The sequence below is a fragment of the Prionailurus viverrinus genome, chromosome B1 (assembly GCF_022837055.1).
Source record: "Prionailurus viverrinus isolate Anna chromosome B1, UM_Priviv_1.0, whole genome shotgun sequence".
NCBI lineage: Eukaryota > Metazoa > Chordata > Mammalia > Carnivora > Felidae > Prionailurus > Prionailurus viverrinus.
In genome coordinates this window covers 167,317,230-167,334,895 of record NC_062564.1, presented here as the reverse complement: position 1 = coordinate 167,334,895, position 17,666 = coordinate 167,317,230, and the positions used below count along the sequence as shown (strand labels likewise).

The window sequence follows — 17,666 nt, the reverse complement described above, 5'->3', positions numbered from 1 at the left end:
TTGTACCAGTACCAACATGCTCTACTTCCTTGATTTGAATTTTAAGTCTCTCTAAGCTATTAGGGCCACCCATTTTCCTTCTTTGGTCACTTCTATAAATACCAGCATGTCTATGGAGAAGATAAATATGTTGTTGAAAATGGATACTAAATACTAGATTATCAGAAAGATTGACGTCAAACTTATTTCAGGTTTCTGCCACTTAGCACCCAGTGTGGAATATTCATTTTCTAAAATCCGTCCCCTAGAATATATTATGATTGTAGATGGCCACATGCTGACACTGTTAGTAATGTGACTCTGCATTAAGAAAGGTACAATAACAAAACGACTCCTGAAATACTACTGCAGCGATTTGAATATTAATTGGAGAATAAATTGCCTCCTTGGAGGCAGAAAATTTCTCTATCTTCCTCATAAGTGCCTTTCCTTTTTTCTTTATGTCGTTTTTCTCTTTCAGAGATTATTTCCTTACTTTGGGTATACCGCCACCCAATGGCCAAGTGCAATATAGACATCAGGGAAACTCCACTGGCTGTGTTCCAGGCTCCACTGTAGCCAGGTGGTGGAAGTGGGCTCTGAAAGGAGCAGGGGCACATACAGGGGTACAGACAACCCTGGAGGCATACCCCTCTTGACTGGTCTCTGAGGAGAGCGCTAAGGGTTACCTAAAGATTAAAAATCTTGCTACTTGTGTGTGTGCGTGTGTGTGTGTGTGTGTGTATGTGTGTGATAAATTTGCAGAGAAAACAAATGGTCTTAAAATATCACCAGAAAAGGGTTAGAAAGAGTGATTTTCTCCATTATTTCTCCATCAGAAAGCCAGAGACCTGATTTTGTGACATCCAGCAATTTGGCGCATAAAACAGAATGTCCCTTTTCACTGCCATTTTTTTTCCCCTAGAATGATTCAGAGATTTAAATTACTGGCCCCAAAAAAGAATCATTTATATAATAGAATAAAATACTGGCATGAGCATTACTGGTCAAATATAGAACAGAAAACTAGTAGAGGGAAATAATGGTTAAGCACTGAGGACCTTCAGTGATTACTAATCGACCATGGTAGGTTCACTCCTTTAAAATCAAAGACTATATGTGAGAGCTGTCTGATCAAGGTGTACCGTGTAAAGTATCATTGACGGAGTCAATCTGCATTTAAATGATTACACAGCTAGAAACAGTCATAACACATTAAAAAATTGGTAACCAACTTCAAACAAATATTGTCTTGAGAGCACAGAAAATACTGAAACACCGATATACAGGTAAACATTTAAAAATTATGTCAGCAAACGAGTTTATCAAAACTCCAGCATCAAAAGTTTCTATGTTACCTTAAGCTAATTCTAAAACCAATCACTACAATAATTGTAAAGTTCCACACAGAGGTTTTCACTGAAAAGTGGTATTTAATCATATGTCAAATTCTTTTTCTAAATTCAGTATTAAGATGTTAAATGAGGAGCTACTTTCAAACTAAAAATAAGCCTTTATGAAGAGATTTCTTCTCAATTCCACAAAATATTTTCATTCTTTGACAATTACTTGACAGGAAAATGAAAAATTAAAAGGCAAATAAAGATATAATAAAGACATTATTTTTTAAAAGGAATGATTAGATGAACATTCTTATCATTTATATTTCAAGCCCTCTAATATTTTGAAAATCATATCCTAAGTTTAGACAAAATAAAAAATGCCCATTGATAATACAAAATCAGAAAAGACTACAACTAAGATGATGTTATGGAAAGCAATAAGAATTAATTTTATGTTTGTAGAACACAGGCAAAGCAAAATTAGTTACATGTTTAAAATAAGTACTGTTTATGACAGTGACCACTTTAGCAATAAAAGATCTCTAAATCAGTAATATGAAAAGTTGATGAATAAATCAAGCTTTGTTTTATTGTTTGTAATTGTGAAGTTGTATACTACTTCTACCTAGAGGTTAAAGACTCACACATCCTTTGGGTTTTCTATGTGGACTAAAGAGCATAGACCACTAAAAAAAAAAAGAAGAAGAAGGAAGAAAGAAAAGAAAAAAAGGAAGGAAGGAAGGAAGGAAGGAAGGAAGGAAGGAAGGAAAGAAGGAAGGAAGGAAGGAAGGAACAAAAAATCAACAACCAAACCATTTTAGCTTCTGCTTTTCTGTTTGGCTTAAAGAAACACTGTTGGCTTCTTTACTGAATGTTGGTGTCATTATAAACGCATACAACTTAACCACTTCAAAACTTGCAAAAATATGCCATCCAAAAGATATTCTTTTCTTGGGTGATTTTCTTTTCTTTTTGTAAGAAAATGTTCCTGATCACTTGCGTATTTTATCACTAAAATCCAGAAGCAGTGAACTTTTTTTTGATAGTCTCTCCCACTTCATAGTTCAATTTCTTGATACAAGCTTTTTTTTTTTTTTCTCCCCTTCATTAGAATTGATTCTTCAAAATACTTCGGCTTCTCAAAGGCCAGCCCTGCATTGATGACATTCAAGAAACACACCTTTACCCTGAATCTAAAAAGTCAAATACAATAAATAAATGTCTCACCTGGCTGGGTCCCACAGCAAGAAAACAAGAAGAAGCAAATGCATGTTGTAGGTGTTTAATTTCGTCTTCATTGTCGCTCTTTGGAAAGCCATGGAAAAAAAAAAATACACTTAAAATTACATTCAGTCCCAGAAAGCCCAAAAGAATGTCAATTGGTGTGAGAACTGGAGTTAAAGCTATTGAATTATTCCACTGGAGCAGTGTGGGGTGTGATGAATGGGTTGGGGGGGGGGCGAGAGTCTTTTCTTTCTTTCTTCTTTTTTTTTAATCTTGGCAGTAAGATGACCAAATAATCAGACTGCTCTGCCAGGAACTTCCCCCAGCCCCATCGTCAGCAAACACTGTTTTGTGCTCACACACACACACACACACACACACACACGTAACAACAACACACGGGACCCTGAACTGACTGACATAGGAGCTAGAGAAGAGAACGGGTCCGGAGGAGGGGGGGAGTGTAAAGGAGGAGGAGAGATGGGTCCCCCGTGCCACAGCCCCCTCAACCAAGACCACCCCCGCAACCCCAACGGGAAAAGCAAGGGGCAGGCAGCCCACTTTTTTCGATTATTATTCTTTTCGTTACAGGGAACTGCAGCCCTCGCGTCTTCACTTCTTCGCTCCCTCTAAAATAATAGAAAATAAAATAAAAGAAGCTCCCTCCCCGCCCGTGCACAGTTGCCCGAGACCACGTCTCGGAGGCAGCCGGGTTCGGCTCAACTGCTGCGAAACGACGCGTTGGACAGCTGTTCCGGAGCCGAGACCACAATCGGAGCAGGAGCGTGAGGCTCCCGGATCCAGCACCGGCAGGCAGGCAGCGGCAATCACAGTGTGCAAAGTTGCAGACTATAAAAGAGCCAGGCTAACGCGCTGCCTGCCGGGCGGGCGGGCCGGCGTCTAGGATCTTATTGTAGTTGCAGATGCGCTTCTGGTGATGAGTATCGAAATTATGTTTTAAACGTGTTGGGGAGGAGGAGGCGAGCTGAACCGCCTCGGGTTGCAGGGAACATCGGAGAGTGGGGTGGGGGAGACGAGGCAGGCACGCGAGGCAAAGGCAGGCGCCAAGGGGTCCCTGCTGGGGCCAACGTGCGCGACCTTACCTGAGACAGCAGGCAGAATCGGGTGTTTTCCTCCCTTTGCCCTGATCTGAGGAGACGGGAAACTTGAGGGAGAGCGACAGAGAGCGCGAGTGAGAGAGAGAGAAGAGAGAGCGACTGCAGCAGCCGAGCGAGCGGGCAGCGATGGGCTGGTGGAAGCCGGAGCGAGCGCGGAGAGCGACGGCCGCGGCGCGGGGAGTAGATGGAGGCGAAGGCGTCCGTAGTGGCGGTGATGGGCGGAGGAGGAGGAAGAGGAGGAGGGGAAGCGTTGGCAGGAGCGGGCGGGGGGGGGGGGGGGGGGGTGGAACGCGAGCCCAGGCGCGGTGCGCGCCGGCAGTGGCGGGCACGAGCCCCACGCCTGGAGGAGGAGGAGCCAGGCCCGGGAGGAGGGCTAGCGAGGTTCCCGGGAACGCAGGGACCCCCCCCACACCCCCGCCCCAGTCCAAGGTAACCGCCCCGTCGCCCGCCGGGCACCTGCAGCGGCACAGCCCGGGGCGGCGGCGAGCTCCCCGGTGCGCCCCGAGCGCTGCTGCCCGCGCCCACGCCGCGCCGGAGGAACGGAGCCCACGCTCCACCCGGGACTGCTCCCGGCGGCAGCCCGCTGGGGCTCCCCCCGAGGCCCCGGGGTTCCTGGGGGGGGGGGGCGGCTGCCGGTGGGTGTTGGTGCAGAGTCGGGAACGCAATGTGTCTGTGCGGCCCTAGATCCCCGGGGCCTCGCCCTGCCGCCCGCCCCCCAACATCCCCTGGCTCTGGAGCGACGTGGCTGCTGAGGAGAGGTAAAGAGATACCACTCCCGCTGGAGGGCGAGGGGACTCTAATCAGCCTGTACTTAGTCATCAGCGCATCCACGCAGGAGCAAGTTCAACGCATGTTGCGTGGAATCAGACAGCAGGAAGTTTCTTTGATTTCCTGAGCCGTCTTGATACACCACTCATTCCTTCACACTCCTGCAGTCAGCACCAGTTTCCCTACAAAGCCCTGAGGGCTGGAGACCTCCCTCCAGCCGGTCGGGAAAGTCCGTCTGCAGATTATGCACCTGGGGAAACCTCCCGCTCACTCTCAACCATTCTTTTCCCCAACGTCTATTCACAGGCGTCCTCCCTTCGTGGTGATCAAATTCAATCCACAGCTCTAAAAAAGTTTACATTCTGCAACCCCGCACCACCACCACCCCAAGTAAAAAGGTACCTGTTGTGCTTCTACTACGTCTGCAATTCTTTGGGGGGGGGGGGGTAAGGGGGCGGGAAGGAGATGTAGTGTAGTGGGGTTTGAGTTTTTCCCCCTGTAGGGCTTTTTGGTGGTGGAGGGACCTGTTGTAATTCCAGTCCTACAGTGCACTTTGAGCGTTGTGTTTGATCTGTCTCCTTTCTCTTCTGTTTTATCTGAGGCGATAAAATCCAAACGTGCAACTTGAACCAAAAACCAAAAAAAAAAAAAAAGGAGAGAGAGAGAGAGACATTTTCCTTTTTGTACTGCACATAACAATGTTATGCTTGTATCTTACTAAGGCAAAACAGAGCGGGTGTTTATCTCTTCAAGAAGTTGTTATAAACGTTAGACACTTTAAAAGGGGAAAAAAGAGAAGTATGCTGATACGTTTTTCTCATATTACATTTGGAGTCAATATGTGCCAAACACTTCAATTTCGTTAGTTATGAACCAGAAATTCAGACGTTTTTCCTAGATGGTGCAGCTTTTATAACAACGGGCACTGCTAATCTACAGTCAATTTTAGCTTTGCCTTGAAGATATGTGAGGAGAGTAAAACCTTTACCTTGTAAATATTTCAAGCTGTTCTCTTTAACCTATTAATCACCACTTTCTGAATGAGCATTGAATATGCTACCGCCTAAACAAACATTTGCTCTCTTATGTAGCTGGCTCTGTGAAGAATGGAACACCACCCAGCTTTTTTCTCCATCATTAATATTCCCTTCCTGACTTGCCCGTTGCAGAATCTAATTGAAATTCACAAAGATAAAAAGCTTGCCATTTAAAACCTTGCAACTAGGGAATCTAAACATCTACTTGGTGTGAACACTTTACTTCCTGCTGTATTTTCCCATTTTCCATTTCTATAAGTCAGTCTTCATTAAGATCTCCAACACTTTGCCATTTACATTCCTACTAAATTGTTTATATTTTGATAATGGAAGTTGAACAGCTCGTGGTTTCTTCCTGACCTTAATTGCTATGCTCCAACAAAACTCTTTTATCAATGTCACAATTTTTATAAATACCTTCATAGATTATTTTCATATTTACCACTGTAGTATTCCCCCCCAACCCCCGGATTCTAATGCTGAGTTACAGTATTTAGGTTTGTTTTATCTCAAAATCTGTATCTATTTGAATGATTTGTCCTAAAAAATTAGGCTTTCCCTTTAGCGCCCTTAATAAATTTGTAATCTCCTTGCCATATGACCCATTTACATGGAACTTGACAAAGTTCGTGCTATTTGGGATGATTTTCACCATTTGTTTACTTTTTTAACTGTATGTTAGAACTGGCTATAGATTTGACTATGCACTTACTTGAGACAGACTCAGTAAAAACTAGATTCCAAAATTTCATTATAAACCGTAATTTTTAGGGATGCCTAGGTGGCTCAGTTGGTTAAGCATCTGACTTCGGCCCAGGTTGTGATCTTGTGGTTCATGACTTCCAGCCCAGGCTCTGTGCTGACAGCTCAGAGCCTGGAGCCTGCTTGGGATTCTGTGTCTCCCTCTCTGTCTGCCCCTACCCCTCTGGCACTCTCTCTCTCTCTCTCTCTCTTTCAAAAATAAATAAATATTTTAAAAATTAAAATACAAAATAAACCATAATTTTTAGTTCTTCCCCACAAAATGTTTTGCAATTTTACTGAAGTTGGGTAGCTGTGATTTAAACTTCAAAGCACCTTAAAGGACATGAAAATCAGAAAAGCTGATTGCAGGCAGTGGACCTCTACTTTTACTGCTGTATCTTTACTGGTATTTCACTGTGTTGCTAGTCCAGCTGAATATCTTCTAGGTTTGTCCCACAAATATCTAATAAATCCAGTCTGATTTTTTTCTCCTCTCTGTGATGGAGCACAGTGAACTGTGATTTGAGAGCCAGCCTGGGTAGGTCGTGACTAAGCTCTTCCTACCCACTCCTTCTGGAGCATGTCTTAAGGCAACCAATCCTGTAGAAGAATTGACAACTAATTGGTTGCCAGTAAATCTAAATTTGTTCCTGCCCAGGCTAGGGCAGTGCAAAACCTCCTGTTTGAATTTGTTTGAATTACCCTCCTACAGATTAGATTGGGAGGTATGGGTCACTTCTTAGATATTCCTCATCTTTAACTCCCAAATCTGAAAGAGGATTTCCACATGAGGAACAAGAATAAAAGAAAGGCAAGGAATTAGCGAGATCTTGGTTTTGTTTGATTTTTCTTTCCTGATATCTTACAATATTGTACAGTTTTAAAATTCATTATAAAACCGTTTGTGCTCTTGAACAGACATTCTGTGGAGTTTTCCCTTTTAGGGCCCAGCTATATAGACTTTGCACTACTGTTCCAGGGAACTACCACTCTCTATACCCTAGGCGACCTCATAAATCTTTAAGTTCCATAAGGTAATATGTGTATATTATATATAATGCACACACACATATATGTAATATACACAAATACATGCATATAGATATACAGATATTTATCTGTAGGAAGATAGGTATCTAAACTCATAAAAATAGGCATAAGCATTTTAATGAGAATAGCATTTATATAACGCATTTCTACAAAATGCATTTAGTGGGGCGCCTGGGTGGCGCAGTCGGTTAAGCGTCCGACTTCAGCCAGGTCACGATCTCGCGGTCCGTGAGTTTGAGCCCCGCGTCAGGCTCTGGGCTGATGGCTCAGAGCCTGGAGCCTGTTTCCGATTCTGTGTCTCCCTCTCTCTCTGCCCCTCCCCCGTTCATGCTCTGTCTCTCTCTGTCCCAAAAATAAATAAACGTTGAAAAAAAAATTTAAAAAAACAAAATGCATTTAGTCTCACTAACATAACTTAATCAGGGTGATTTTTACATACTTTGAAAAGAAGTACCAGAATTCAGCAAGAATAGCCTCTCACTATATTTACAAATTTTAAAATATAAGCATGTATTCCACAATAAATTTATTCTATTCTAAGCATGTATTCTAATAAATTTATGTACACTTTAACTACACCTTCCCATCTGTGTCATCCATTTGAATGAGAATATAAATTTGTGAAAAATTAAGAACTAAAGCATAAATTTTCCTGTTTTCACAGAATTAAATACTATCCTGTACGTTTCCCCAGAATGCTTTACTAATTTCAAAGTTTGCTTGGAGTACTAGTCTGTTCTCATATATTGGCCACATTATCATTAAAAACAAAACAAGCAGACAAACAAACAAAAGCTAGAGCGAATACCAATTTGGTAATTCTTAGGTCAAAACTGTGGTTTGGTCAAGCTCCCTTTTTTCCCTGTAAGTTGAATTTAGATGAACGGTTCTAATGTGTGCACTAGACTCCAAGCTTCTGAAAGAAGAAACAGCTGGAAAGGGGGAGTAACCAGCCTTATAAACAAATAATTCCAAAACTACTCTCTTACACCAATGCATTTAGATCACATTTCATTCGAACTAAATATATCATGTATACTAGCTTGGATATAGTATGCATTTCACCTTCTTCAAACAGAGTAACTCTGTTAATAAAGTAAGTTTGCAGATCCTTACCTACGTTGCAAATCAAATATATAATGCATTCAGGACATCCTGGTGGTTTCTGAGATTTTGAAAACTCTTTACATCAAACACTTATAAAGAGTAATTTGTAAGGAAATCCTTTTACCTTCATTTTGTGAAATTATAGATAAAATTTATTCTCAAGTTATTCAACTACTTCCTAAAACAAAGATAACATTCCAGTAACGCAAAACAAAAATTTACTGTGCCTTTCATGAAGCTATGTGATTGGCAGCTTTTCCCTCTGAGGCATGTTTTATAAAATTACAGTAATGAATAATAAAAATAAACTTAAAATATCTTCACTGGTATAATAAATAGATCCCATTCCAAATATTTTGCGTGTATTTACTTATTTAATCTTAACAAGTAAGGATTAGGTTTTTATTATTCCCATTTCACTGATGAAAAATTGAGACACAGAAAGCTGAATCTGGCTGAAAGTCTCCTCCTGGTAGAGTCCAGTAATACGGCTCCATAGTCTCCATGCTTAACAACCATACCATTGAAGCTTTGGGCAAGATATTTAACTGTTAACATGGTGGTGTTATGAAGGCAGTGTAAGTCTGTGAATAATAGCCAAATATTCATTCAACAATTCTTGCTGAGTATCTGCAATTTACCAGACACTCTATTCTGTACCACTCTGGATATAATAATGACTAAGGCATGGTCTCTACCCTCAGAGAGCTTACAGCAAATTGAAAAGCATGAAGTAACATAAGACCAAGGCTTCTACATATACTCTAAAAACTCACACTATCTTCCCTAAGGAGTAACATGCAGCTTAAGAAAAAGAATGCGAGAAAAAGAAGCTTTACATTTAATTAATGATTTACAAATTTAGTTGTTCCCATATAATAATTAATAAATGGATGATTACTAAGAACATAAGTAAGCATTTTCTAGGACACTTAAGAACTCCCAGGACTGGGAAAGTTCATGTCCAGAATGAAAACAATTCCCGTTTTATATGGATGGTTTCTTTTCTTTCCTTTTCTTTTCTTTTCTTTTCTTTTCTTTTCTTTTTTCTTTTTTTTTTTTTTTTAGTTTTTTAATCTTTATTTTTGAGAGAGAGAGACAGAGTGTGAGAGAGGGAAGAACAGAGAGAGAGGGAGACACAGAACCCAAAGTAGGCTCCAGGCTCAGAGCTGTCAGCATAGAACTGGTCTCAAAGTGACAAACCACAAGTTCATGACCTGAGCCAAAGTCAGAAGCTCAACTGACTGAGCCAACCAGGGGCCCCTGTATGGTATGGATATTTTCTGAATAATACCTCATCAGCCAAAATTATGCAGAAGAAGCTAATAACAAAAACAACAAAATCAGAGGATAGAAGGAATCCAGGACCCTATTTGAGCCCATTTACATACATTTCAAGTGGGCTAAGATTGGTCCCAAATGAAGGATTATTTCAATAGCATTATTTTTAGCATCAAAAGTATTCCATCTTGAGAGGAAGAGAGAGTATATGAATTGCAAAGAAATAAATTAAAAATATAATCAGGCTATGAGTATTTAGTGGTCAGTTAAAAAGACATGAAAGAGAAAATAGAAACCAATTACTTCTAAGAAAAAGTGAATAATGCCATGGCAAATTAATTATGGATATCAAGTGATTTTAAATAATAATATGGAGATCATTTCTCCTTGCTACAAATCTCTTTGTATTTGCCAAAGGGACTTGCTCATAGATGCACAATAAATAATTGCTGATTTCTTTGTAGAGTTAAGCACTTTAGAATACAAATTGGGAGTCTTGGTACCAGAGGCATGACCTTGGGTAGCCTCGGCTATAATATCTACTGAAAAGTCTCAAAGCTGTCTATCTCTAAAAGCTCACTATGCATCACCAATAGACATTTTTTTTTTCTCAAAAAGAATCTCCACTGGTGTTCTCTATCTTAGCTCCATCCTGCCACCAAAATCCTGAAAACTGAGAGTCATTCTAGACTCTTTTTTGTCGACAGACACACACACACACACACACACACACACACACACACCCACCCACCACCACCACCACCACCACCACTCATTTGCTGTTGCTGAGATAATGCCTCCTATCAATCCATTGTCTCTGATCCATTCCCTTCATTACCAATTCCATAGCCTTAGCCCCTTCCTTGCTTGAACTACTGCATTACAAGTAAGCAGTAGCTTACTAACTAGTTTCTCTCCTCCAATCTCTGCTTTCTCTAACTGGCTTTCTATAGGGCCAACATGAGTCTTCCTAAACCAATTTGATAGTGTCATTTGATCATCTAAAATCCTTTCTTGATAAAAGTATAAGGTGTGAGCTCCTTTGCATATCACCAGTGTACTGTTTATATCTCCAGCCTCAACTCTGCTCTTTCTGCACACATCTTGTCAGACATGTGCACATGTGTATACACATACACCCTCCATAATCACCATTATTTTTTCTTTTTTTAAAAAAATTTTTAATGTTTATTATTTTTGAGAGAGAAAGACAGAGTGCAAGCAGGGGAGGGACAGAGAGAGAGAGGGAGACACAGAATCCCAAGCAGGCTCCAGGCTCTGAGCTGTTAGCACAGAGCCCGATGCGGGACTCGAACTCACAAACTGCGAGATCGTGACCTGAGCTGAAGCCAGGCACTCGACGGAGCCCCCCAGGCACCCCAGCATTAATTTTTCAACATCACTCTGTCCTCTTTGCTCCCTGCAAAGGAAAATGTCTGTGTTTCTCTCAACAACTAAATATTTCATGCCTCCATGCTCTTGGTTCCCATTCCCCCTTTCAACTGGAATATGCCACTGTCTGCATGGTGACACTTCAGACCTCAGCCCTACAAACTACTTCTTACCCTTCCAGATAAAATTGCCCACCCCAGCCTTTGTACTCCTGCTGGACTTTGTACAGGCATTTAACATGAAACCTAAAGACCACCCCATTGAACATATTTACTAACTTTTCTATCTTACCCTATTAGCCTGTAAGCCCTTTTAAAGCAATGAACTCATCTCAATTATCTTTACCTACCAAGTGTCTAGCACAGAACTGGGCATATATCATCTCTCAAGAGATTCTTGAGGAATCAATGAATGAGTGAACAACCAAATGAATAAATAAGTGCCTACGTGAGCATCGGTGCCTTCATATGGACATGAGAACCATGGTACTTTCTTCCAAGGAAATGAGATGCAGTACAAAAAAGCAGTTATCGTTAAGAATTCTGATTCTGGTGCGAGGTTCACATCCTAGTTCACATCCTAGATCTACTACTTACTCACTATGCAACCTTGGATTAATTCCTTCACTTTGCTACGCCTTAGTTTTCTTACCTGTAGAATAAGAGTAATTGTGAGTCCACCTCACATGATCTTTGTGAATACTCTGCAAGTTAATATTTGTGCACAGGACAGCATCTGGATCATAGACAATACTACACAGTGTTTGCTGATGTTACTGAAGTATTTGAAAGCTGTTAGTTCACTGCCTCGACATGTAGTAGATGAGATGAGATGCTATTAAATTTATTGAATCTTCTGACTCATCTTTTTCCATCTGTTCCCGTCCGCTCTTTCCCAGTGACATTCACGTGCCCACCTTTGCAGAGCAGTCAGTCAAAACCCTCATCTCCCCACATTCTCTTATGGTGTCTTTTATTTTCTCATGAATGCATTATTTCCCTCATTCTCTCTCTCTCTTTTTTTTCCCTGCGCTTTTTTCCTCATCCTCTTTTTAGTATACGATGCCCTCCTTTTCATTCCAGCTTGGCCTGCACGTCCCTCTTTTATTAGTTCTCTATCGTTCCCTTTTCCTCTCCGTTTCTCAGTAAGATTCATGCACAGCATAAGTCTGCATTTGCGTGTACGCTTGTCTTTTGGCATATGGAAGAAGGTGTGTTAGAAGAATAGATATGGATAAGGAGGTGTCTCTTTAGGCATAGAAATGTGAATGCCGGCCCTGCCAAGGCATGGGCATCCCTGTCTGTGTTTTGGTGTGTAGGTCTCTGTGTAAGTCATGTATCAAATCTGCTCAAGTGTATTTTATTGATTCGCTGTTTGAATTGAATAGAAAAGTCAGGTGACTTTTTCTTTTGAATGGGCTCCTGGTTTGCCTGCAACAAAGAAATTGCTCTATGTTGAATCTTCAGTTTAAAAGAGATCCATATCTGTAATATGCAGAGAGCCATAGTCAGTAATCAACATAGAAGCTTCCTGCTATCGTCCTAGTCATACCCTCGATTAAAATATGGTTACAAGCTGCTCTTCCTTTTTGTGTATGTGTAACTTCTCGGTATCTGTATCCTTATGCTGCTCATTTGGAAGCAAGAAATAAAGGAACTCGGCATTATGAGTTAGGAGATAACAAATTAATACTTAAAATGATTTCCTTTTGAAGAGAGATATTTTCAAAGAGACTTACGACAGACATTAGTGCCACCCAGCAAACAGTGCCATTTTGCAGCCTAGGTGTATGAACAGATTGAATTACTTCACTCTCCTTGAAATTACAGGTGGCAATGGAACTTGCTTCTCTGATCAATGAAAAGCAAGAGACATGGGGCATTTCTAGATGGAGGCTGAATGAGCCAGTGTCAGATTCACCGTGCTGCCTCCTGCCCTACTGTCTGCTTGTGGCCAGTGAGAACTCTATATGTCGGTCACTCAGTGGGACCTTGAGTGAGGACAACAAAGATCAAAGGCCTAGCTGACCTTCATTGGATTATAGTGTGAACTACAAATAAACATTTGTTTTAAGTCTCTAAAATTTGGGGTGATATATAATCACAAAATAACTTGGTCTGACTTTTGAAAGATGAAAAGGAAATTTCGTTGTGTGTCTTTTTACTTCTTCTTTTTGAATTTTCCATTTATTTATTTTGAGAGAGAGAGAGAGAGAGAGCAAGCAGGGGAAGAGCAGAGAGAGAGAGAGAGAGAGAGAGAGAATCCCAAGCAGACTTCATGCTGTCAGTGCAGAGCCTGATGTGGGGCTTGATCCCACAAACCATGAGATCATGACCTGATTCTAAACCATGAGTTGGATGCTTAACCAACTGAGCAACTTAGGTGCCCCTATGTATCTTTTTAAAATACCAACTATGGAATGATGGAGTGGCACATAAAATATTTTCAGGCAGAGGAGACTTTCTTAAAGATCTTGAAATCACAGCATATAAATGGTCACTTGCTTAAGTCTGAACCAATTGATCTTCGGTAATATCTGTGATTTGTTTCCATCTCTTAATGGTCCTTTGCTGTCTTTCTGTATCTAAGCACTCAGAGGGATTGAGACAAAGTCTGAGGTTATTTTTGACAAATAGTTCAAAATAGTTCATTATCCCCATGGTGGCCAGACATTGAAAGTGGTGGCAATGGGACTTTGAGGGGAGAGGGGTGGTGGCAGGAGAAAGGGGTGGTGGTATTCATTAAATTCCAACAGGAACTCACATTGCCAAACATCCAACAGGTCCTATAAATGGAATGAAAATTGATAAAAAGAGAAGGGGTGAAAAAAGACATCTAACTGGCCCAGCAAGTGCTAGATGTTCAAGTTGAAGAGAGATGGGTAAAAAGACTGGTTCTGAATAGAAATTCATGTTAGGAATATATTTCCCTATCTCTATTTCATAAAGAAAAACAAAAGAAATTGACTCTGACCTAAATATAGAGTGCGCAAATTTCAAAGCCATTTTCAGAGATTTTTTCAACAAGGTAGGAAAGGTTAGTTAGTCATGGATTTTAATAGGAATTATGCTATTGTCATTACACAACTCACTGGACCAAAAATTTCTAGGTTCAAACTGCTTTTAGATAGTCCATCAACATCATTCAAATACAAACCACTATAACAATTTAACATTCACATTGTGAGAAGAAAACTATATAAGTTTTTAATAAGCTCTTGAGGGACTAGAGATGGGACTATGATTTGTCTCTCTTTTTTTTTTTCTATCCCTTACCACGCTTCTCATATTGTAGGGGTTCAGTAAGTGTTAATAGAAGAATAAATGAATGGATAAATAATTGAATAAATTAATAAATTACTGCAAGTATGTGTCAAAGAGTTCATAAATGTTCACTGTAGCTCCTGTTTTCCCCTTATTCATGTTGATGTTCCAGGCTGGCCTCCATGCAGTGGTCTGAGTGATCTTTCCAAAATACAGACCTGTTCATATCACTGCAAAACTTAAAATCCTTCTGGTATTTCCTATTTCTTGTAAGGTCAAGATGAAGATCCTTATCATGGCCTTTGTCCTGGATGCCTTGACTCCTGCCTGGCCTTGAACCGTTGTTTTCTTTGCTCCATAAACACCAGCCTTTCAGTTCCTGGAATGTACTTGGCTTCCTACTGTCATTTCTTCTCCTGCCATAAGGCATTGTAGCACAAGTTCTCTCTGCTGGAAAGCTCCTGGCCCATCTGCACACCTGTTCATCCTTCGTATAAAAAATTAGGAAGCACTTACTCAAGAAGTCTCCCTGACATATCCTCTACCTACCAGTCTCCATTAGATTCTTTTATTATATGTACTTTCTGTTGGGGATTTGTCTGTCTTTCATGTCCCTGTTTATCATTGTGTGTGATTATTAACATCTGTTAACCAACTATGCTATATGTTACAGGAGTTCAGAGACCATGCTTATTTTTACTTAACATTGTATCCCCTGCAATTAGTGCACTGCCTGACTTAGAGTAAGCACTCAATAAATAGCTGTTGTGAAAAAAAAATGAAGGAATAAATGAATGTGTAGCACACATAGGTTTAAATGTGTAATGTTACTTTTAAAACATTTCAGGGGTGCCTGGGTGGCTCAGCCGGTTAAGCGTCCGACTTCGGCTCAGGTCATGATCTCACAGTTCAGTAGTTCGGGCCCTGCATGAGGCTCTGTGCTGACAGCTCAGAGCCTGGAGCCTGCTTCGAATTCTGTGTCTCCCTCTCTCTCTGCTCCTCTCCCGCTCATGCTCTCTCTCTCTCTCTCTCTCTCTCTCTCTCTCCTTCAAAAATAAATAAAAACATTTAAAAATTTTTCATATCCCTGAAAATAAATACTGCAATTCAGTCACTTGGATTGTTGCCACATTCATAGAGTCTATGGAGAATTAATGGCTGAAGACATGTCATGAGAAATGAGAAGAAAGTACATGTTATTGATAGCAAGGTGCTGGAAAGTAGTTTGATCAAGGTAGACCAGCAAAAGAAAATGATAAGAAAGTTAACAATGTGTTGGTTCACAACACGGAAGGCTGTTTCTGCTTATCCAGTGGTGTTTGGTAATTATAGAGGTCAATGGATTCTCAACTTCAAAGGATAAGACCATATACATGTATTTTCCAGTGTTCAAGAATAGAGAATTCCAATAAACCTTGCCTTAGTATTCTCTGCCTAGAATGGGATGATGCATTCTTATTTAGCTGGGGTATAGGACTAATTAGCTGCCCTGTAGCTGAACCATGTGGATGCAAAATCAACAATTATTCTATAAGATCTTTGTCATGAAGGAGTTGCAGTGGATGAACTATAAGATGCCTTTTATCACTTATATATTCTTATTTTGTAAAAATTCTCCTTATCTACTAAGAGACTAATTTTCTTAGGAATTTTATTACAAATGATAATTATCCTTTCGAATCACTTATTGCTATATCTTAAGGTCTTGAGTCAAATGAACTGTTCATCTGTTCTTTATCCCTATAAATCCAAGTGTATGTTCAGAGAAATGTTTTCTACTTAAATATATAACTAAAGGAATATTTATATATCTGTACATGCACACATTTATAGCATGAGAGGTACTATAGTAATTACCATAGTACTAGTTAGTTAAGACAGGAGCCAGTAAATAGCTGTTGCACAAATACGTTCTGCCACCTGCTTTTGTGTATGAAAGTTTACTGGGTCATAGCCATGCACATTTATTTATGTATTATCTAATAGCTCCTTTGTGCTATAATGGCAGAACCCAGTAGTTGCAATAGAATCCATGTGCCCACAAAGCCTAAAACATTTCTATCTGATCCTTTAAGACAAAAAATTTTCCAGCCTCTGAACTAAGTGAACTAAGTGAAAGAGTTGTACATTGAACTGCATAACAAGATGGTTCTTTTACATCTTCCTTTGACAATTACTATTTAAAAGGCTTCTTTCTAGCTAGCTCCTATGGAAATATTGTTCAGTCAGTATCAAAAAAATGATTTGGATAATTAAGTAGTTATCTTTTTGTTTTTCAAAAGAAGAATTGAAAAATATTTTTGTGTACAATTTTTAAAATGTAAAGCACTATGGTAGGCCTTATTTTAAATTAAAAACAGAAAAAAAAACCAGTCACCACCTCTTCAACAAACAGTTTGATGAAAGAATGTGTGATTTGTACCAAAAAACTAAAATAAAAGGTCTGTATACATCCTCCATATTGGTGCATGCCCTTCCCCTCTGTGCCCATACCACCCTCTGCTCAAATCATCACACTACATTGGCAAAACATGTTCACCCATCTCCTCAAGTGGAATGATTTATTTCTGTGTCCCCTTCTGTATAGCACAGTAATGAATTCTCAATAAAAATTTGTTGAAAAAATGGATAAATGGGTATATGGATGGATGACTAGGTCAAATGAACATTGATATTCTGTATGATTATACCAGCCATCAGTCATATCCTGAAACAAGTTGGCCTGAAGAGGTGGAAAAATATGTTGTGTACAGATAAACATCTTCCTACCTGATAATTCTATAAATACTTGTGTTGATGTCAGCTGTGCATTGTTACCTACACTCAATGTAGGAATTTCCTGGTGTTTTAGCACAGTTTTTCTTTTGTCACAGAATTGTCCTAAAACATTTCTACTATTTAACTTACCAAATGCAGTCAACAGAACTACAACCATCATTCACATGGACTGAAGTTTTACCAAAGTACCTGAAAGCAGAGATAAAACTAAATTGAATTAAACAAGAGCAGATTGAATTCTTTATTCAGGTATCATTTCCTGCCAATTGTCAAACAATTGATTCTTTTCAAAATCAAATTCTAGTATGCTGGTCTTTCTGCAGATGAATATGAACTCTTGAGCTTTGACTTTTCTACCATTATTTGGTGGAAGTTATAGATATCTAAATAAAACATGGAGGCAGCAATAGAGAGATTTCCTTCAAATATACAGTAGGAACATTGAATGACTACATGAAAATATTAGTGTAATGACCTAACTATTCTTAACGTAGACAAAGTTAAGAATAGACAGAACTTTGGGGGGAAAGCAAGGAGGTGCTATTTTGTTCCTGTAAAATTTTTGTAGGTCATTTAACTGCT

The 17,666-nt window shown here is 39.9% G+C and overlaps 1 protein-coding gene across 1 annotated transcript in view; it reads right to left on the bottom strand.

Annotated features, from left to right (window-relative positions):
• GABRA2 (gamma-aminobutyric acid type A receptor subunit alpha2) overlaps positions 1–3,718 on the bottom strand; it is a 121,945-nt gene extending 118,227 nt beyond the window's left edge. Inside the window, exons 1-2 of the mRNA XM_047856131.1 lie at positions 3,650–3,718; positions 2,550–2,627 (exon numbers count right to left, since the gene is read on the bottom strand). Of these exons, the coding sequence (XP_047712087.1) occupies positions 2,550–2,620 (71 nt within the window). The 5' untranslated portion in view covers positions 2,621–2,627; positions 3,650–3,718. The remainder of the gene's footprint in view (positions 1–2,549; positions 2,628–3,649) is intronic.
• Positions 3,719–17,666: the final 13,948 nt, after the last annotated feature.